Here is a 22,491-nt window from a genome sequence, read left to right on the forward strand (position 1 = left end):
ATCTCATCTGCAGATAATGGTATTTGGTCCCTTTTCCTCAATATTTATCACACCTATTTGTGTTCTTCCCCGGGTCCCCTCACCAGAACTTCCAGACGTACCAATGTTAAATAACAGCGGTAATCAGGGCCCCTTCATGGGCATGCAACCAGTGCTCTCAGACAGGCCCTGCACTCAGAAGCGACCCGCCATGAGTGTAACGCTCTATTGTATTGGTCTTAAAATTCTTAATAATCTTATCTCTGAATTTATGTTTTTTAAGTAAAGTTTGATGGAACTATGGAGCAAGCCTATGAATACAGGAGACACGCAACATGTGTGTCCACAGTTACCTGCTGCCCCCTGAGTACAGAATTCCAGTGAACCCACACACCATATAGGTGCTGAATGAGACTCAAAGCAAGGACGACGTAAACACACTGTGTGACTGAGTGAGTGAGGCTGCTGACAGCCTAGAGAAGCCACACTTCCCCAAGGTAGAACTTGCCTCCAAGGGAGAAAGAAGGCAACAGCGTTCCAAGAAGCACTAATGACCAAGGAACTGCATTCTGTCTTTTTTCACTCCTGTTTCCCTATTATAGCCAAATATTTATGCTGGTAGTAATAAGATAAAAAAGGAAGGGAAAGATCAGGCAACCCATAGTTCCTTTCCCCCTCAGTCCTTCCTTATTAAGGAGGCTTACCGATTAAGCCAAGGGTGGAGAGTTTTTATGGAATGTCTGTGAATTAAGAAGTGAAATAAAAAAATTCAGTTTTGTGCAGAATTTCCACTGTTCTGGTAAGAACTAAACACATACACATGAGCTACCAAATGTGAACTGTAAAATTTTGGTTCCACAATAAGATAAATGCTCTTTTATCTGCATTTAAAACCACCAATACATGGGGCGCCTGAGTGGCTCAGTTGGTTGAGCGTCCATCTTTGGCTCAGGTCATGATCTCTCGGCCAGTGAGTTCGAGCCCCAGGTCAGGCTCTGTGCTGACAGCTCAGAACCTGGAGCCTGTTTCAGATTCTGTGTCTCCCTCTCTCTCTGACCCTCCCCCATTCATACTCTGTCTCTCTCTCTGTCTGTCTCAAAAATAAATAAACGTTAAAAAAATTTTTTTTAAATAAAATAAATAAAACCACCAATACATAATATAAAGATGAATGATAAAATTTGTGCTAATAATTTAAAAGTTTATTTTTTCAGGGCATCTGGGTGGCTCAGCTGGTTAGGCGTCCGACTCCTGATTTAGGCTCAGGTCATGATGTCACAGTCATTAGCTTGAGCCCTGCACTGGGCTTCACACTGAGCATGGGGTCTGCTTAAGATTTGCGCTCTCTCTCTCTGTGTCTCTCTCCCTCCCTCCCTCCCTCTGCCCCTCTCCCCTGCTCATGCTCTCTCTCTCTCAGAAAAAGTTTAAATTTTCTTTACTTCGAATGACATTAAATGGTAAACAGAAACATCATGCCACCCCAGATGTGCCATGGCTTAGGTAGCAAAGGTGGCTCCCTCTGGGAATGAGTGTCACCAGCCCCTCCCCGTGGAGACTGCTGCGGTAGGCCATCCTCTGTTCCCCTGTAACCCTGTGCCATCGAAGGCTGTGATCCAAAATGCCAATATGTCGGAGGCGATGCAACAGGGCTTGGTGTTGAAATGGAACGTGGAGAAAGCCATTGTAGCTCATATTAAGAAGGAGTTTGACAAGAAGTAGCTCCTCTCCCCCACCTGGTAGTGCATCCTAGGGAGGAACCTGGCTAGTTATGTGACACGTGAAACCAAACACTTTAAGCCACTTCTGTCTGGGTCAGGTGGCCATTATGCTGCCCAATATGTGGGCTATGTCACACACCCAGTGACCCATCTAAAAACAAGGACCACAGCCTATTCCAAATACCAGAGACTGAAATCTTCAGCCTCGCCTTAGGGATCACCTCAATCTTTGCCCCTTTATTGTGTTCTTTTGTACAGGGCATTCTCCACATGAATCTGTTGTGGTCATAAAACAATTAGCAAAATGGCTCACATTCTATTTATTTTCTATTCCATACCTCTGCCCATGTTTTTTTCTCCTCAAAATCCATTCCTTTCAAAAAAATAAATCTGTTGTTGAAACACACACACACACACACACACACACACACACACAACACCACGCCAAGCAGAAAGATTGCAAAAGAAAGGAAAAACATTTTTTTCAAAGTGCCTTTAAAGAAGACATACAAATGGCCAATGAACATAGGAAAAGATGCTCAATATCACTAATTATCAGGGAGATGCAAATGAAAACCATAGTGTGATACCACCTTACACCTGTCAGAATGGCTAGAATAAAAAAGATAAGAAATAACAAGTGTTGGGGGCACTTGGGTGACTCAGTTAAGTGACCAACATTTGATTTCAGCTCAGGTCATCACCCCACGTTTCATGAGATCGAGCCCTATGTCGGGGCTCTGCACTGTTAAGTGAAATAAGGCAGAGAAAGACAAATACCATATTATTTCACTCATATGTGGAATTTAAGAAATAAATGAACACATGAAGAAAAAAAGGGAACAAAAACATAGACTTATGCAGAGAATGAACTCCCCTTGCCAGAGGGGAGGTGGATGGAGGGATGGGTGAAATAAGTAAGGGGATTAAGTGTAAAATTAATGTGATGAACATAGAGTAATGTGCAGAAAGAGAAAAGGGAAAAAAGTACCTTTAATAGCATTTTGCCTGTTCTTTGAACAGGGGTTCCATGTTTTCATTTTGCCTTCTGCCTTGCAAATTATATAGCTGGTCCTGGGAATTATAATGGGTATTTTTGTTTGTTTGTTTGTTTGTTTTAGGCTTTATTAGAATCACCTCTGATTAAGCCTCACTATTTATAAAGTGGGTCATTACTGAATTGTTATTGATAGTAAAATACTGGAAACACCTACATGCCTATCAAAGGGGACTGTTTAAATAAATTACAGGACCTCTATTTAATGGAATACTGCACAAATGTAAGAATCAAAAGCATGAGAAAGCTCTATGTATACTGGTAAGGGAAGATCGCCAAGAAACACGAATTGAAAAACATGTATGAGAATATGTGCTATGATTTTTAATAAAAAGGGGGAAATAAGTATATATATTTGTATTATCTATTTAAATATTAAATTAGGGGCGCCTGGGTGGCTCAGTCAGTTGAGCATCCAACTTGGGCTCAGGTCATGATCTCACGGTTTGTGAGTTCAAGCCCTGCGTTGGGCTCTGTGCTGACAGCTCAGAGCCTGGAGCCTGCTTTGGATTCTGTGTCTCCCTCTCTCTCTGCCCCTCCCCCACTTGTGCTCTGTCTCTGTCTCTCTCTCTCAAAAATAAATCAAATGTAAAAAAAAATTTTTTTTTTAATATTAAATTAAAAAACTACCTACTAGGTTTGGGGTAGAGGCCTGCACTAGGGACTAGACCAACAAAATTAGATTTTACACCCCCTTGACCACTGGAACATCCTTCATAGTAGGTGCCAGAGAAACACCCTGCCTATTTACAACGTGGCTATTCTTAATGCTAGTTTGAGGGAGAACCATGGTTTGTGAGAAAGTGATACTATTGCATAATGTTGGATTTATGCTCCATGATGTCCTATTTAAGACAACTTGTGCATGTTTATATTAACCTGGATGAACGGACACACACACACACACACACACCCCACTATACCACTCTTACAAACAAGGGGATATATTAAGTAGGATCCAAAAAAAATCAATCCTGTAAATTACAGAAGCAAATTCTGTAAAATTAGAGCAAAAAAATCTTTTTCAGGTTGTCTTTATTCTCAAACAAAACACCACCACCACCAGAAACAAAATATAGGTATAAAGGAAAATGAAACTTCCATGTGCACCAAGGACCACACACTAGACTGAGAATCCTAAATGAGTAAGTTGCTTTCTAACCATTCCTTCGCCCTCTGCCCAACGTAAGAACTGGAGCCCATTCCACTGGCGAACACAGGCTCACTAGGGAAGGAGGCAAACTGTGTTACATTCTGTGGGCATTACTGTGGGGCATTTACTTTATCTGAGTTTGTTTTTAAACTCTAAGATCCTGTAAGAAGACAGTGCTTAACCTTCTCCTCAGGAAGGTTGAGAGACCACAACTAACTTAACTCTTACTCCAACCCTTTGACCAGATGCAAGGTGGTCCACTGGAATGGGCACTGGCTTTGAAGAAGGTCAGAGATAGACAGGCCTTTGCACACACTGATCATTTTCCGTGATTTTCCCCTGACCCTCCACTTTCTGACTTTGTTCAGGGACTGACCCATTCATCACCTCCACTGGGGGCTCTTCCCTGACACCATCCCCAACTCAGGTTGGGTGCCCCCATTCCAGTGTTCCTATAGCATCTGCTGAAATCTCCCAATAGATGAACTATTTTACTGTGTTGTCACCTTCTATTTAAGTGTCTTTCTCCTCCATTAGCTCACACGATCCTCCAAGGCAGAAACTACACCTCTGTATTTTTCAATCCCCAGTGCCTAAGATATACTTGGCAGCCTCTTAATAAATGTCTGCTTAATGCCAAGTAATTTACAGTAGATAAAGAAGTTAAGCTTCACTGACAATTAGAACCAGCTTTAATATCTGGTTAGAGAAATAGGCTGGGAAAAGCATAGCCTCTTGGTCTAGACTAGTCCACACTCAGTAGTGTCATTTTAGGAAACCATATGCATTAAGGTCTTTAGGGCCCCTCTGCCACCTCCTGCAAGCTTGCTTCGATGCCACATTCTAACACGTTCACCCCCTAGTGAACTCTCCCACCCCCAAATCCCTGTTTTTGCTCCAGAGCACACTTATTATTTAAACACAGTTGCAAAGCACAGAAGTCATATTCTTAGTTCAGTGGATGCCAAAAGCCCTTCACAGCACAGATTTGTAACTGTTTATTTCCCCAGGAACTTAACAGAATTCTAAACACACTGTTACAATTTCAAAATACTTTCAGATGACAGTAGCAACTATAGACAACCTATTTCTATTTCCTGCTTCCAGCTCTTCTGAGCGCACTGAGCATCAGCCATTTTTGCTGCTATGTGAATTAGCACTTTTGTAGTGCTCTATGCTATTTATTGAATTCTTCAGGGCCCAGCTCAAAATACCATTAAAAATTTTTAATATTTATTCATTTTTTTGAGAGAGAGAGAGAGAGAGTAAATGGAGGAGGGGCAGAGAGAGAGAGGGAGACACAGAATCCGAAGCAGGTTCCAGGCTCCAAGCTGTCAGCACAGAGCCCGACGTAGGGCTCGAATCCACACACCATGAGACCCTGACCTGAGCTGAAGTCAGACGCTCAACCGACTGAGCCACCCAGGCACCCCTCAGAATACTACTACTCTTCAAGAAGCCTTCTCTTACCAGGCAAGAAAATATCTCTACTCCTTCAGAGCCCAACTAAATACTCTCAGAGTATCTCGGAGGCTAACGTTCCCCAAACCACATCTCCCAAGCTTGCCAGCTTGGTTTTTGGTGAAGTTCTGCCAGTAGAAGAAACTAGTGAGAGACCGGAAGTGGGAAGAAGAAAGGAAATGTTTCTTTCTATCTGCTTCTGGTGGCAGATGAGCACGGGCTCCCATGTTCCTGTGCAGACAACACGATTCCATGGTGGCAGTGGCGGTGGCAGTGAGTGCTCCCAGAGCTTCAGAAACAGAATTCCTGTATTTGGGTTGCCCTACATCAATTACTAACAAGAAACTAGAGCAAAAGAGCCACTGGTCCTCACGGATACGAACCGGCAGACACAGAGGTAACCCTTAAAGGCCTAAAGCTGGTAATGGAAGCTTCTTGTTCTTTGGAAGGGTTAAAGGACCTTGAATTTTGAGCCTAGGGCTCCACGCTCTAGCCTACTATCTCTTTCTTAAGCTGCGGTAGAGCCAAACATAAGGATGGAGAGGGACTTATGACAGCTTATGTTTCCCAGAAGAAGTAGGAGACCTTAAGAAGGGAAACTAGACTCATGTAATGCTAAATACCACAGTCTAATATCAGTGTAAAGTGTTTACTGCTCCCCCAAGTCTTACTAAAAGCATATTCTCTATTCATCTACAAGACTCATAAGAAGAGAAGAGCTATTTAAAAAAGAAAAAATGCAAATGGCCCTTAGACATACGAAAAGATGCTCAATTTCTCTCAAAAGAGAAACGTAGTTAAAAGCGCACGAAGACACCATTTCTCACCTAGCAAACTGGCAACAAGCCAGAAGCGTGATACTACCCTCCGCTGGCAAAGCTGTGGGGAAACAGTCATTCTCCTATACTGCCAATGAGAACGTCAAAATAGTATAATCCCTGTGGAGGTGATTTTGGCAACACCTTGCAAAATTAAACATGCATTTACCCTCTGACCACGTAATCCCCTTTCTAGGAATCTAGCCCAAGGACAGAGTCGGAAAACCAGGAAAAGACTTCTACCCAAGGCAATAGCACAATTTGTAGGGGAAGACAGAAAGCAACCCAAATGGTTCATCAACAGAGATCTAGTTGAACAAATAAACTACAGTACATCTATTCTAATGACTACCATGCAGCTAGAAAAAGGAATGCATCGTATCCTTCTATATAGCTAGTTCTGGGAGGAGTGTTAAGTACAAAAAGGCAAGCCACAGAAAGAAAGTATGAATAGCACACAGTGTGCTACCAATTATCAAAGAATATTGACGAGGATACAAAATATAAATTAAATGTAATATAACATAATAAAATATATTGGTTTATGTTTCATCATTTAAAATTGAAGGATAACCCAAAAAACTCAAGGGTTTTGAAAAGAGATCACCTATAGGAGTAGAAGGGACAGGAACAGAAGCTAGATTTCTTTAAATACAGCTTCTTTGCAGACTTCACTTTGGAACTGCGTATATAGTTTACACGGTTATAAAACAAAACAAAAAATCTTTAAAGGCAATTGCCAAACACTGAAAGCAAAATGGAGTAAATGAATCCAACTGTATACTGAAACAGTGGCATGACCACACAGAGAATTATTTTAGATGACTTTATAACACAGTAATTTTAATATATACCTCTAGTGGGATATACCCTAAGGGCCCCAAAAATAATTGCAAAAATCTTAAACTATTTTCAGTAACCATATGGTAGCAATGATACTGTAATTCTGAGGCTGTTTTGTATGTGCTGGGGACAAAGCGAATGAATTATTGTGCTGTATCACTGGTAACCAAGATTTTTAGTATGGGAAAAAGGAGCTGCAAGACGAAAGGCTAACAAAAACTTTGCGTACTGAATTTTAACTGGATGTGTCAGCATGCACTCATGATATATTTAACCTGTCAAATATATGATAAACAAATAAAGAAATGTGCACGCATTTCCTAGTTCCATCCACTGGAAAGACCCAGAAATAGTGACCATCCCAGCAGCAAGGGCTTAGACTGAGGTTTCCAAATGTCGTTTCCCACTGAAAGGAAGCAGGGCTTCTTGGAGAAATGGCTGATTCCAGATCGGGGCAGGAAATGTACAAAACGAACCCAGGATGTCATGTCCTGCCAGAAATCAAGGAATTATTAAGGACTATGGAGGTCATGTCAGAAGGACTCAGGAGCCAGTATGAAAAGGCTAAAGAAGGGGACAACTTGAATGTCAATAATAGTAACTGCAAGTGATCAAAAGGTGTTCAATTTGTTTAATCCCATAAATTGAAAATGATGTGTATTCCTCTCCCTTCCCCTGCCAACAGTCCCCACCAACAATTCTCAGTGGTCCCATGTGTAAGATGGTAGGTAACTACCTACCTGAAAATGGCAAATACACAGAAAGGGTGTGACATTTACCCTTCTTTTCCCTGGCAAATTGCATCTCAGAATTATCAAATAAGCGTCGAGGAAATTTTTCTCTTCCTAGCCACTAAATAAAGAAGGAAGGATACGATAAGAAAATAATCATTTTGCAATTGCAAATTATGAAATAATGAATCCAGGAAACAATCATGAATGAAGGGGAACAGCCAAAAGAGAGAGACAATCAAAGATTTTCTGTGTTTCTTAATAAACATATATATACTACCACCTACACAGCATTTTTACAAAAAACAAAACAAAACCAACCCCCCAGAACCTGAATCAGATTAAGTCTCTATCTAACTACTAAGTTACAAAAAATACCACAAAAAAAAAAAAAAAAATGACAATGTTACCATGGGGATTTAATCACCCAAATCTAGCTGTTAGAAACTCTACAGGACAAAAACCTATTTCTTCAACAAATAAACTAATACAGAGAAAAACAAGAGAGAAAGAGATGGACAGAAATGTGGAAGGAAACCTACAGATTTAAAGAGACTTAAGAGTCATACTGTTTATTGATAGTATGGACCTTATCTGAATTCTGATTTAAATAACCTGTAAAAGCACATAAACTCACTCTAGACTTTGATCCAATTAGGGACATCTGAACACTGACTGGATATATTTTTTTTTAATGTTTTTTTGAGAGAGAGAGAGAGAGACAGACAGACAGACAGACAGACAGAAAGAGGCAAAGAGAGAGAATCCCAAGTAGGCTCCTCACTGTCAGCGCAGAACCTGACACAGGGCTCAAACTCATGAACCGTGAGGTCATGACCTGAGCCGAAATCAAGAGGCACTCTTGAACTGTAACTTTTTATGAGTATTAAATATCCTGGAGCACCTGGGTGGCTCAGTCGGGTGAGTGTCTGACTTTTGATTTTGGTTCAGATCATGATCTCAAGATTTGTTGGTTTGAGCCCCCTGTTGGGCTCTGCACTGACAGCGTGGGGCCTGCTTGGGATTCTCTCTCTCTCTCTCTCTCTCTCTCTCTCTCTCTTTCTGCCCTCCCTCGCATGCTTGTGTGTGCACGATCTCTCTCAAAATAAATAAATAAATAGGGGCGCCTGGGTGGCTCAGTCGGTTGAGCGTCCGACTTCAGCTCAGGTCATGATCTCACAGTCTGTGAGTTTGAGCCCCGCGTCCCCCTGGAGCCTGCTTCGGATTCTGTCTCTCTCTCTCTCTCTCTCTCCGCCCCTCCTCCACTCATGCTTGCACGCTCTCTCTCTCTCTCTCAAAAAGTAAATAAAAATTAAAAATAAATAAATAAATAAATAAATAAACTTAAAAAACAATACAATAAAAAGTTACAGTTCAATTTGGGGATATTATAATGACATCGTCATTATGGGTACAAAAAAAGGGGGTCTTACTTTTTAGAGACAACATACTGAAATATTTATGGATAAGATGATAAAATGTCTGGGACTGGTGTCAAAATAATATGACAGACAGGAAGTGGGCAGCATACAGACAAAAGTAGGTTGTCTGTAAGTGAATTTAAATGCAAGATTAAATGAAAGGAAGCTTTGGCAATTATTATGAAAAAGTACAAGGACTTGGCAAATGCCATTGTGTATCACAAGGTGGAGTGCTAAGGCAAAGCAAATACCTTCTTTGGGAGGTTGAATGCTTGTAAAATAGCGGTCATATCTATTCTAATTATTCCTTCCATGCCTCACGGGTCAGAAGGTTAGAGTTCTATCAACACCTCCTAACAAAGAGGAGATGGTCATCACAGGCTGACTCTCGCAGGTGAGGATACATCCCAGCGCCATCCAGAAGCAGCCACCAAATGAGAAGGGGCTGTGGGGGCAGCAGCCGATGAGCTGGGAGAGGCTGACACCAGATCTGGTCAGTGTGGTCGAGGTCGGGCCTGTTCCCAGGGATTCCCCCACAAATCTGCACAAGTGAAGATGTGTGAGGGATGGACATGCGAGAAACTCTCCGCTGGGAAACAGGACTAAAACCACACAAAGCTTACTTTTTCCTGGCATCATGGTATGTTGTAAGAAATGATCCTAAAATCTGATTAAAAGAAAAAACCAACACAAATATGTTTAAAGTAATCTTGAGGCCTACAAGGAGAGTACTGCCCCAATGGGAGTAGCAGGAACTATGAAACAAAGATCAGGAGCTGTGAAAGAGAGAGGTTCTGAATCTTAAACCGTAAAAGGAGGGTCTGCTACCCTACTAGTCATTCATGACGATATTATGTTACTTTTTACTTTTTTCCTCCCTGAAAGCCGGGAGTGCATAGCAGTGGTTCTCAAGGAAGAAGTGTGTACTTCACAGGGCACAGGAAGGAGTAAATGGCAGGCAGCTCCATCTAAAAGTGACTCCAGATGATTCTGAAGTACACTGTGCCCCCATTGGAGAACCACTCCCTTCTTGGAGGCCCCTGGCGGGCGGCTGGCTGAGGCCTGCGTGCAGCCAAAATGCACCTGAGATCATCAATGTGGAAAGTTGGCCATTGCTATTTCAAACGCCCCTTTAAACTAAGCAGCGCTGCCATGTCAGACAAGGATAATGCAATCCCCCTGCACTCCCCTACGACTCACACCGCCTCCCTGTCTGCCCAGCATGGGGACAGCTTGAGCTGTGAGGATGGCAGGAGGAGGGCCAGGCAGGATCCCACTGCAGGCCATCCACCACCAAGTGCACGTACATACCTGCCAACCTGCCCCACTGCTCCCATTCAGTTGAGGGACGGTGACAGGCAGATGATTGCAGTGCTCTCTGCAGTCAAACTCATGAGCATCAGAGAAAAGGGCTCGAAGAAAAGTGTTTGACCAGAAACCAAACACACTTCCTGCATCTCTGCAATCTTCTTTCATCCCCTGACATGTCTGAGACCATTATGGCTTCTGATAATGCTGACTAGTTCGCTTTGGACAAAAAATGCAGACCAACGACAACATCCCTCACCACCACTGATCCTGAGTTTCATCCTGTAATGGATTCTCATGCCACACAGACCTGCTTCTTGGATAATTACCGTGTCCACAAACCTGTTTTCCTCCAATAAGAAGGGGAGACTGATTGAAGTAGAGGGTGCCTGATATGCAGCATGTTCAAGAACGCAGCGCACGGGGTCGAGATGGGTAGCCAAGTGGTGTGCACGCCAGGACTAGGAAGGTGGTTGGGTTTCTAAGATCCTTCTCAGTAAGGACACCCCTAACTACACAATCACATGCACAGTGGGGCCCACATATGACAGAACATGGGTAGCAGGTGAAAACATGTGCCCTCCTTGCAACCGTTCATCACCACAATTCCATACAGCCCACAGAATTAAAAGCCTTAACAACACCAGGAAATGTTTCAGCATTGTTGACTTTCAAATTACTTACAAGTCGCCACAATGATTAACATTTGTATTTAATATTAAAAGTTACATGCACAACAAAGGTAATACCAAATTATTTATCTTAGTTGAGCCCTAAATGTTCTCTACACATTGGAATAATTTCTACTCCTGCTACACTATTAATATTAGTCTTCCAAACATCCCTAAGTAAAGGATTACATTTAGGACACAGCAGGTATTAAGGAAATTTAGACTTAGGACCTTCCCAAGAGTTCGGAAACATTTACAAGTTACACTCATCTTTCCTGTTCTGGTCATCACCATGTTTTCAGGACGTGTGTCCGTATGTTACGTCCCAGATGGAGGGGACCTCAGAAGGAGAGAAGACGTGGATCCCTTTATAAAGGCACAGAATTCTATTTTAGAAATAGCAAGGCAAGGGCACCTGAACGTACAGAGTCCCTTTCCAAAGAAGCTGCAGTAAAGACACAGATCTGAGGCACTAGTCAGTCAAACTAGGATCTCTGCAGCACGTGTATAAAAAGCCGGGGGCATGGCTCGCGCTATCTAGGGTGCCAAGACCTGGGATGGGCTGTAAACAATGCCACGCTAAGTATTATCTAAAACAAAAACAAAACACAACAGAACACAACCAAATAGCAACTAAAAATACTCTTCTGAAAGATCAGTCAGACAGTATTTCCCACAAGATAACCTGACTTTCACAATGACAATTCAGTTACTCCGGTCTTATTTAAATTACAGGCAGGCATTTTCTGGAGGTGAGCTTGGCTAAACAGTACAAACATGGACTGATGTGTCCATGAAAAGAAGATACTCTCACAGTGAGCACAGCATTCATATCCAATTAAAGGCCAAAATACTACCATAGCCTTGGAAAGCATGAGCGTTGGATCAATATTCTACAGACTTCCTCCGTGATCCTACCTACCATTAAAAATAGAAAAGCCTTTGGTGTAAAAGGCTTTGCCTGACTGTCATAAGCATTCCTCACATAGCAAGTCTGAATGCATCACTAGAACATTATCAATTCTTAACTCCTAGTGCAATATTTATATTTTTTAAGGTTATTATTATTTTGACTACTTCTAAAAATATAAGACTTCTTCTATGTTACTCAGCCATAAGGCATTCAAATCAACCAATTTTTAGTCAAAAGCTGATTAAGAGGTGGGTTAAGATGAGTTAATGAGATAGCAAAATATTTGAAGATAAAATATCTAAGCATATATACAAAAATGTAATTGTGATACTTACCTATCAGCCCCTTCTCAAGAGTGAAGGTTTTGTTTGTAAACATACATTCAAAAGCCACAATGTGAAAAATCTTGTTCACTGTGTTGTGAGTCCCAACTATTCGAATATACCTGGGGGTAAAAAGAAAATCTGTTGAAGAAAACAAGCTTCTATCACAACCAATCCAGAGACAACAGAATAAAGTACATTTTGTACACATACAGTGTGCTAGGACTGAAGCAGACTTTGAACTTGACTTCAGACCCTCTACCTGCTCCTTAGGGCTAGCTCCAACTGAGCCTAGAAGAATTACGGCAAAACTAGGGACATACCACTTTCCAGAGAACTAAGCAGAACTTAGATTTGATTTACCTAGAAATTCAGACCAGGTGCTGTTCAAGCTCAACCCCTGAATGTCAGTATAACTGCATGTCCATGAGGCATTTACACTGGAGAATAACAAACCGCTTCTACCTTCGTCTTGTGGTTAGGAATGTGCCTGTGCACAGGTGCACAAACACTCGCAAAATCAAATGTTTTCCAACTCAAGGAAAGATTTCAGCCATTGGAGGCAAATGCATGAAATCAATATTGCCTTCTTGTGTAAAAGACAGATCCACCGAAACTGTTCACAGTTTCTTATATTTCAACACTGCTCCTAGATCCTTGCAGAAAGTTAACCCTATATACTTACGCCAGCCCCCACCCCACCCCACTTGACTGCTGGGAAGCCTTCTCCTGACCAGAGGAAGTGATCCGCAGAGGTGACCCAGCCTGCTCGGCAATCTCCCTCCTGGCCACATGGATCTGGCATCCGGACACAGTGCAGAGTTTCATGGGGCAGTCCTTGAGCATCCCGGCCTGCTCACCCTCTGCGTCTCCCTGGAGGCTTCACCTCCGACAAACAAGCATTAACCTTGGAGTGACTTGTTCCTTTCACTCTCCAAAGGGACCTGCCAGTTCACAGGTTAATGAACAGACAAACTCATTCTTCTGAGTGTCACACAAATCCCTGGGGAATGTGCCACACACTGTCTTACCGGGATTCAAAGGAAGAACCAGGAAAAATAACTAGATTAAGTGATAGCACTCTCCCAAATTATGAGCTATGCACTCTGAAGGATGGGGCATATTAAATGAACACATTTCAATTAGGCGATGACAGACCGGGCAAGGTTTTAGTAATATCCTTCCTCTGCTGTGTAAAACAACCTTCGACTTAGATGATATAATTTTACTTCTGAGTTAATCGCTGTTCACTAATTTGGTAATTCCCTTACATTTCTCATCACTCCAAGTTAACTGTATAATGTAAATGCCAATTTAAAATATTCACATTAAGGAGACTGTATTTGGGGTTTTTATCTCATAAGCTATCTTCCCTCCTGTTCCTTCAAGCATGAATCTCACAGCATTCCCAGTACACCTCATTTAGCCATCTGCTCCTTGACACGAGCTGGCCACTCATCTTCATAACCCATATGAATGCTATCTCCCGGGCATGCCCACTGCAGGGAGACACCATCCCTCCTGTGTGGAGAGTCACCACAACTGCTGCACTCATCAGAGCCCTCTGGCTAAGCAGGAGGCTGGCCCCGATCTGTTCCCTCGAGCCCTCAAGACAGATAGAGGTACTGATGTTACTGGGTTTGGGTGGGTAGGTGGGATTCGTGTAACAAAAGTTCTAAGTGGTCTGTGTAGAACAGGAATTGTGCTGTTCTCTACTGCTGGTGGTGACAGGTCTCTACGGACTTTCTGGAAGGGAAGGGGTGTGTTAAGCCTGGAACAGTGGCCTGGATCTAATTTTGTCCATTTCCTTAAACCTGCAAGAACTCAAACAGCATAGCACTTTCAGGTGCTCATGGTCATGACAGCCTGAGTGCTGCTGTCTTCAACCTTGGAGGGAATGGAGGGAATGTGGTTTGGGGAATTTGATCAGATCACTTTCCTGTTCCCTAGGTTGAGTCTCCACCAAAGGAGAGGCAGCTCTCCTAACACTGTACAAGGTAGAGGAGCCAGGAAATGACAGATAGATCAGAGCCTTCCTTGTCGGCAGTTCTTAAGGTTAAGACTCCATGCTGACCTAAGGGAATGCAGTAATGTCCCCCCCCTTCTTTTTAAAACATTACATGGTACCATGTTCTCCAACTTTAGATAAACTTAACCCTAGTGCAAATACCAAAAATAAGAGAAAATATACAACCTCTCCCTCCCTCCCTCATCTTCCAATTGTAAGACACTGCAAACAAAAGACTGTCCTGGAATACATTTTACAGCTTTAATGATGGTGCTTATGATAACAAACAAGATAATGTATATGGTTCGAAGAGCACTGAGAGATGCCTCCAGATAGAAAGTTCTATATAAATGAAGATAATGTTATCTCTGCCGCATAATCCTCAGGTCAAATTAGCAATTCGCCACTGTACATCACACTTCTTGATTAGCCTGTTACACGTAATGCTCATAACAAGTTTAATTATTCTGGTTCTACAATACTTTCAAAGTCTCCACAAAATTATAGCATAATTCACAAAAATGGCATGAAGTCCTTATTCAAATACATTTAAAAAAAAAAAAAACGGAAACCAAGTCACAAGAAAAACACCACACTCCTCTTTCTCAGCAGGATGTGGTTTAGCACAGGACTCTGTTCTTCACTAAAGGTCTGTGCTAGAAGGTGGGAAACAGGTTTCCACTAATCCCCCAACTTCAGTGACTGGCAGGGGTACCTGGAGCTCTACACTGAGAACTCAGAGGCCTGGACCCATGAGCAGTGCTTAGAGGGAGAGGGACCAGCACAGGTACCATCTCTGATGACAAGCATGTTTCTTTCATGGTGCTCACAATGGAGCATCCCTGAGGCAGAAGAGAAGTTATTACCTGCACTATTGAAAGTCCAAGGGATGGGGATAGGAGAGGGTCCAGTCTCTCTTTTTTTTTTTTTTTTTGAAAAACAAAGCCAGACTTGCTTCTGGGTCATAACACCTAAACAGGAGTGGATATCACATTTTCTCTGCCACAAAAGATTTTGAATAAGGGGCAGAGCTTAAGATTAATTCTTTCTCCTTTCGGCATCTCTCCAAAGCACAGTCAGACTCTGATTTAACCTGATAATAAGGGCAGTGGCAGCTAGTGACTTCATCAGTGTGCAGAGAGGAGCACTGCTGAAAAATCTCGCAGCCAGCCTTTGTTCTCTCAGAGATCCTCAACAGCAGCTCAGACAGTTGGAAGATAATTAAAACTTAAACAGCGCTGAGAAAGGCACATATGCAACAGATTGGCCATTTCTGAGGGGGATGAATGCTGTCCACGTGAGCCCTCATGTAACCGTCTGTTTCTAATGTGCTCCTCCCTTCCCCAGGTTAGTTGTCTCCTTGTCCCTGACGGGGGAAGGATCCCGGAACACAGTTCACAACAGGATGTTTCGAGGCAGAAGTTTTCAGGAGCTGTAATATTGTGGGTGAAAAGAGATTCTTTCTTCTTTAATGAAATGAAACCTAAAGCCTCCAAGGAGAGCACTCTAAAATTGAAAGGCACTATGGAGTTTTGAAGAGTGTGCTTTCGAGTCTAACAGGACCACAGTTGTCGCCCAGCCGCGTCACTTAATTAGTTCTGTCACTTTGGGCAAAAAACCAAAAACCAAAAACCAAAAAACAAAACGCCTTAAACCTTTTGAACTTCAGTTTTCTTCTCTATAAAATGTGGTCTGTAACACACACCTTATAAGATATTTAAATGAGGTAAGAATTTAAAGTGTTTAATGCAGCGCTCGGCATGAATCAGAAATTCGAAGAGTAGAGATCACTGGATACAAAATATCTTGGTTTGGACCCCGAGAACGCTGATTGTCTGGAAGAGTGTCCCTAGCTGTGGCTGTTAAGAAGGTTCGTCTAGGAGGAGGCAGGCCCACCCAGGGGCAGACTTCAAGAACACAGGCTGGCACTCGCTCTTCCTCTTAGGGCACCACAGCAGAGGCACTGTGGCCACAGCAGTACACATTCCAGCTGCAAATGACCTGGCCCTACGGCATTTCATTCTTCAGGCGTCTAGTCCCCAGAAAAGTCTATTTAAAATGTTCTTGACCTGAGTCAGCTTTACATGAAGAAGCAAGCCAAAAATCTTTTGCCCATATTGAGTCTAGTTACCCAAGCCCACAGAAGAGTTTCGTTTCTGTGCAAACTCTAGAAGTTTGGAGTTTTAATTCATTAAGGAAAACACATTAGCATTTCCTAACAGAGAGACATCATAATACTGTGTCCTAGTGGAATTTTGCTTTGGAGATTCACTGCATTCCCTACCAGCTCTGGGAATGTACAGATTCCTATTCCTAACCTATTGTTCTATCATTTCTTGTCAGGGTGCTACCAGATTGGATTTCTAAGTCACATACATCTTTAACATACTAAGGGAAGTACAGAAAAGTAGAAAGTATAGAAAAATAGCAACTTGTACATTCCCACTCTAAATCCTTTGGTATTCTCTAGTCTTCAGTTCTGGTGGACCACAAGCCCACCTGAGGTTACAGTTAACCTTTAACCTTTGCCTCTAGTTACAGGATCACCCACGTCTGTACTGAGTGGGTTCTGCTACCAGATAAAATTGAATTCAGTAAGAAATAGTTAAATGAGCTCTCAAGGGAACACCTGAAGCCAAAATCCATCAGAATTCTATTCTTTGGTAAACAAAGTTTTATTCTTGAGGTGAACTTCATACCCTTGGGTTAAACACAGACTCTTGAGGAAACTAGATTCAGCCTGAGACTGTAATGCAAGAAGGGCTCCTTAACATTTTGGCTCTTCCTCTGAGCTAGCCAGAGAACTCTGCTGCGGCCAGATGCAGCCATCTAGCGAGAACCTTAGCTCCACATTTGCTAGGGACTTGCAACTGTGTGGGGTTTGGATTCATCACTTCTAAGACTTCCTGTCTGACTTTTCCTTTCAAGGAGGTGCTAAGAATGTACATAAATAATTCTCTGACCCAAGAAGCAGGTAATGTCTGCAGGTCTCTCCAGTATGGTATTTTCTTCCAGTTCTGTGTACGGTGTTAGTGTTCTTATAATCAAACCGCAGACTGGAGGGGGAAGTGACTTCAGGTCTTGTTGCTAAGGCAGCAAGTGGAAAACAGTTTACTGCCGGAATGACAAAAAGCTTCTAGAAAAAGCAGGTTGCAACAGAAAAGATTTGTTACTCTTAGAAAACCTTCCCTCTGGCTGATCTGTGGAGCTATAGATTCTCCTCTACTGACTTCAGCAAAGGGCCCCAGCAGCATTTGCTTATTTGGGAGAGGAAGAATTATTGAAAGGTTAAAGAGTCTGGGTCCAGAGTTAGCCTAATCAGAGGCTACCCTCTCAGAGAGCAGCCCCCGTGCTGTCTGACCATAAGGCCTGCAGAGGGAGCGATCATGTCCCAGCACCTCCACTATCCAACTTGAAGGGCAAATGAAAGAAGTCATCTTGGCTTCCTGAGAAAATTGATGCTGTATCAAATCAAGTGTGCAGAAGGGATAAGATGGGTAAATATTACTAACACATCGTAGCCCGGTGCTACCAAAATACACAGTCATTTCAACATTAGAGATAAATATTTAAGTGTTGTTTTTTTATTTGGAAAAAAAGTGGATTTTCAACAGTAGGCCTTCTCCCCACCCCCAAATATGTAGAACTTATCCTGTCATAATAATACACGTTCAACTTATGTAATTATATTTGGAATTAATATCACAAAAAGAACTTAATTATAATATTTACATAAATCCTGTGAAAATGATATAATACATAACATTTAACTTCCTGATTGCACATTAACCAGTCAACAGTCCTTGTAGGGATACGGGATAAATCTGCTATTAATAAAGATTTAAGAAACACCTACTAGGTGCAAGAAATTGTGCTAAGCACTGTAAGGAATGGACCCAAACGACAGAACACACACCTTCATCTGAAGAAGGTTACAGTGCAGTTCAGAAGGCAAGACTAAAACACATTAGTAGTAGGGGTCAAGAGAAAAACATAAGAGCTTCTTATCTATTCATACATGGTGAAGAGGTTAGCCAACTCTTATAACACTGAATTTAGCACTATGAACTTTAAAAGTCCTCTCTGTGAACTATTTTTGCTTCAAAGACCAAAACAAAACAAACGTGGCAAAAAGAAAAATAATCCTCAGACTCTCTCTCACATACACATACACACAAATGATCACTGACTCACCTGACGAGTATTAATTCAGTATTTACTATGTGCTAGGTACTGTTGCTGCATGTTGGGATATGGGATTGAACAATACAGATAAAATCTCTTCCCCGTGGAATATTTATTTCAGGGTCAGGGGACAGACAAGAAATAAAAAAAAAAAAAAATCAAATAATTACCTACTGGTTGATATGTGATCTATTTAACATTGAACTTTATAGACAAACTTGCTAAACTGGAAGAATAAACAGTTATATAACCTCTCCCTGCAGGAATAAAAGGGTCAAATGGGAAGGCGCGACACTGAGCCTGAGAACACAGATACAGTGTAAATGAGTCTGATGTACAGACACAGTTCACCTATTACAGATATTTAGCAGGATACAGGCAAAAATCTAATTAAGTAGGCTTCTTAGGATCTGGAAAGAGGAACTGATTTGAATTTCATGCGAAGAAATGTCTTATTTATTTCATGGTTTAGTTTTCTTTTTATCTTTGCTTTTTTTCTTAGATTGTAATTTTCAGGGGATTATAAAGAGACAAAATGGGAAGTGGAAGATATAAAATGAAAAATGAATAAGGGAGACAGGGAGGGAGAGAAGGAGGGAGAAGAGAGAAGGGGGGTAAAGGGAGGGGTGGGGAGTGGAGAGGAGTGAGGGACGGAGGGGAAGAGAGAGAGAGAGGGAGAGCATGAATAGGAATAAACCAATCCCTTCTTCTGTCTCTGTTATGTGCTGATGTGAACAAATCCCCATGTGGGAATACTGTTAACCAATTTTATTACTCAATAAAACACTGAAACCAACAAAAAGTATATTTTAAGAAATACAACTAAATTACCAAAAGTTCAACATTTGCATTTTTTCATTAACTTTTCTCCTCGCCCAAGATGCTGAGGGCCGGGGAGAGGATTTCACTACTTTTATCTTTTAAATGGCTGCATTATCTTTTTCAGTTTATCCAATAGGCTGTGCATCCCCACGAATGTAGACAAATGAGTCTAATGGAATTGTGCACTAGAGAAAAAGCAGAAGAAAATTAAATTTGTTAGTTTCCCTATGAATCTGTAAGAACTCATTTGGTGACCATGACCTGTAGCAAGCCTGCTTTAGGATCATGGTGGGTAAGGAAAGGTTCTCTTTTTTTAAATCTAAGACTATGGTAGGTATATGCAATTTATTATAACTTAAAATTTTAAGGGTCGGAGGAACCCCCCCCACCCTGCCCCCGCCGCCTTTGTCCTTATAGAGTAAAAGATAAGGAGAGAAGGAAGAGAGGTAAAGAGAAGGAGAAAGAATTTGCTGCTCCCCAAAGAAAAATCCAAGAATACTTCTAAGAATGTAAATATTTGACATACTGAGAAGATAAAAATTGCTCAAGACATTCAGAATAACAGAAGTGAAAACAAAGTCAAAGTCAAGAGAATAATAAAGAGATCATGGGGGTAAGGAAATTGCAGATCTTCACTCCAGACCCTTGAGAAACCAGCAGTGCAATTAAAATAAAAGCCACCAACTTCTGAACACCTCCTATGTGCTACGCTTTGCAATGCATTATTTCCTTTAACGGAAAACCCATACCCCACACACACATACCATCAGGCTGGAGATATCAAAGACCAACAGAACCTATGCCCCCCAAAGCCTCTGAATTGTTTACATGCTATGCAAAGAAACCTGTGTTTCAGGCAGTAATAGTTCCTCAGAGAACTAAGTGAAACCCAGAAAAGTCCGACACTTGCCATATACTATCCCCAACTGCTTCGATGCTCACAGGAAATTTGAGGGGTGCTCCTTTGCCCATTGAGAAGTTCTAGACCTTTACCTAGAAAATGGATGTGGGGGAAAAGAAAAAAGTCCCAGAGGTTTACCTAGCACATTAGCTTGAGCATCAATATAACTACGTACAAACCTACCAACAAGAGGCAGAGAAATCAAAGTAAATAAAAATAAAACTACAGAAAACTTGGGAAGAATGCTCACCGCCAACACCACAAAATATGCAACTGATAGCAGAAGAGAGAAACAGAAGTCTTTTTGTCCTTGGTGCAAAAGTCAGTATGGATATGTACAATGTCCTATATCTCAGGGGTCATTAAAGCTGGAAGTGAAGGGCTGATTCCAATGGATTCAAGCTTCTGAACAGCATGAAGGATTACAAATTTCAGCACTAGACTGCTGTAAGGGATTTTGCTGCTAAAATCTGTCAGGGTGGTAGAACTCTCACACGAGCAACAGAGAAGAAACAGCAAGATGCCCCAGCTGGCACTATTGGGTGGTCTACAGAATCTGCAGCTAGAGCACGAGGTGAGCAGGCATGGGCCGGGTCCAAATCTAACAATCTGCCCAATCATTTGAAGACACTTCCCCGTACACCTTTTGTGTTAAGAGTCCTGTGTACTACTGAGGTTCAGTTTTGAAGCCTGTTCCCAGTCCATATTTCTGCTGGATTAGCAAGCAGGTTGGGAGGTGTAGTAGTCTGGCAAGGCTTTTGTTCCCCCTCCCCAAAGCTTCTTGAGTTCAACCATTCATGACTTAGACTTTACTGGTACAGTATTAGTGCTAAGCCAGTGGTCAGAAAGAAAATGTCAATCCTTACACTTGTTTCAGAAATTCAAGGAGAGGAAAACTTAGGAGAGGAACACACATCAAGTAAAATGCATACTTGGTAAGAGGGAATTTTCTAATAAACAAGAGAATTTTATAATATGACCAATGGTCATGGCTACTGTTGTGGTGTTTGGCCTCATTAAAATAAAACTGGCTTAACTATTTCTTTTTCCTCTTTTATATTTTTAAGATAAAGTTTTATACATATATAGTTTGAAAGGTCAAATCGCCTGTTTTATTATAAAAAAAAAAATACTCCTCCGTGCTCCATTTCCTCCCTTCCCTGCAGACAACTGTTTTTACCTGCTTACGTGGATTATTTTAGGATTTACTTCACATCTATAATTATCACACTTTTAATGCTACTTCTTGATTTTCTGATTTTAGGCTTTACCAACAATCTACTATCGTGGAGGGTAAGTATGTAGCTCTCCCCTCTCCACATGCACCCTTTCCCATCCCCCAATTTAGATTACATTGTAACTTCAGCTGAATCAATAGTCAGTGTTTACATTATGATTATGTAAACATTATTCATAACAAATATATGGAAGTACTTTCTTTTCCTGCACATTTTTTTCACTTACAGAGTTAAAAATAGTCTTGATTTTTGCTTTCCTTAGTTTTGTATGTGCTCAATACTAACTCACCCCCTCTCTCCCAGTTGTCCCTTATTTGAACTAAAGCTTCCCTCAAAACATTCTGACACATCAGGTATTTCTAGTTATTTCCTCTTCCTGAAGAAGTCTTCCCAGGCCTCTGGCTAGTTTCAGTCAAGTGTGGGTACCCTCTGATGTGATGCAGGTGTTATCCTGGGATAGGCCTTCCCCATCTCCTTTCATCTATCTCCTGTGCTGGACTGTCTCTGTTGTATCTCATGCTGTCTTCTTTCCTGATCTACTCGCTCATTTCAGTGGAGAGCATCTCCCAGTAGCTTGCTCAGAAATGTTATCTGGAGGGTAAAGATTTTAAGGCTTTGCTTGTCTGAACATACCTACGGCCTACCTTCATATTTGATTTTGACTGGTAATTTGCCTGGGTATAGAATTTTAAGTTGTTAGTAGTATTCCTTCAGAACTTTGAAGGTGTTATTCTACTGCCTGTCAAGCTTCTAGTTTTGCCATTGAGAAGTCATGCTGATACCTTATCTGGTTTCTCTTTTTCTTCTTTTTTAAGAAAAATTATGTCCTGCTCTGGAAGCATGTAGATTTTCTCTACATCCTTAGTATTCTGAAATTTCATGAAGATGTGCCTTAGTGTGGGTCTATTTTCTTCCCTTAGTTTCGGCACTCAGAAGGCCCT

General features: G+C 41.6%; 1 protein-coding gene across 4 annotated transcripts in view; it reads right to left on the bottom strand.

Annotated features, from left to right (window-relative positions):
* BTBD9 (BTB domain containing 9) overlaps nt 1-22,491 on the bottom strand; it is a 414,802-nt gene that overhangs the window by 132,225 nt on the left and 260,086 nt on the right. For all 4 annotated transcript variants that reach the window (XM_045498061.1, XM_045498063.1, XM_045498062.1 and 1 more), the window contains one exon: nt 12,409-12,518. In XM_045498061.1, the coding sequence (XP_045354017.1) occupies nt 12,409-12,518 (110 nt within the window). The remainder of the gene's footprint in view (nt 1-12,408; nt 12,519-22,491) is intronic.

Source organism: Leopardus geoffroyi, chromosome B2, assembly GCF_018350155.1.
Source record: "Leopardus geoffroyi isolate Oge1 chromosome B2, O.geoffroyi_Oge1_pat1.0, whole genome shotgun sequence".
NCBI classification, from domain to species: Eukaryota; Metazoa; Chordata; class Mammalia; order Carnivora; family Felidae; genus Leopardus; species Leopardus geoffroyi.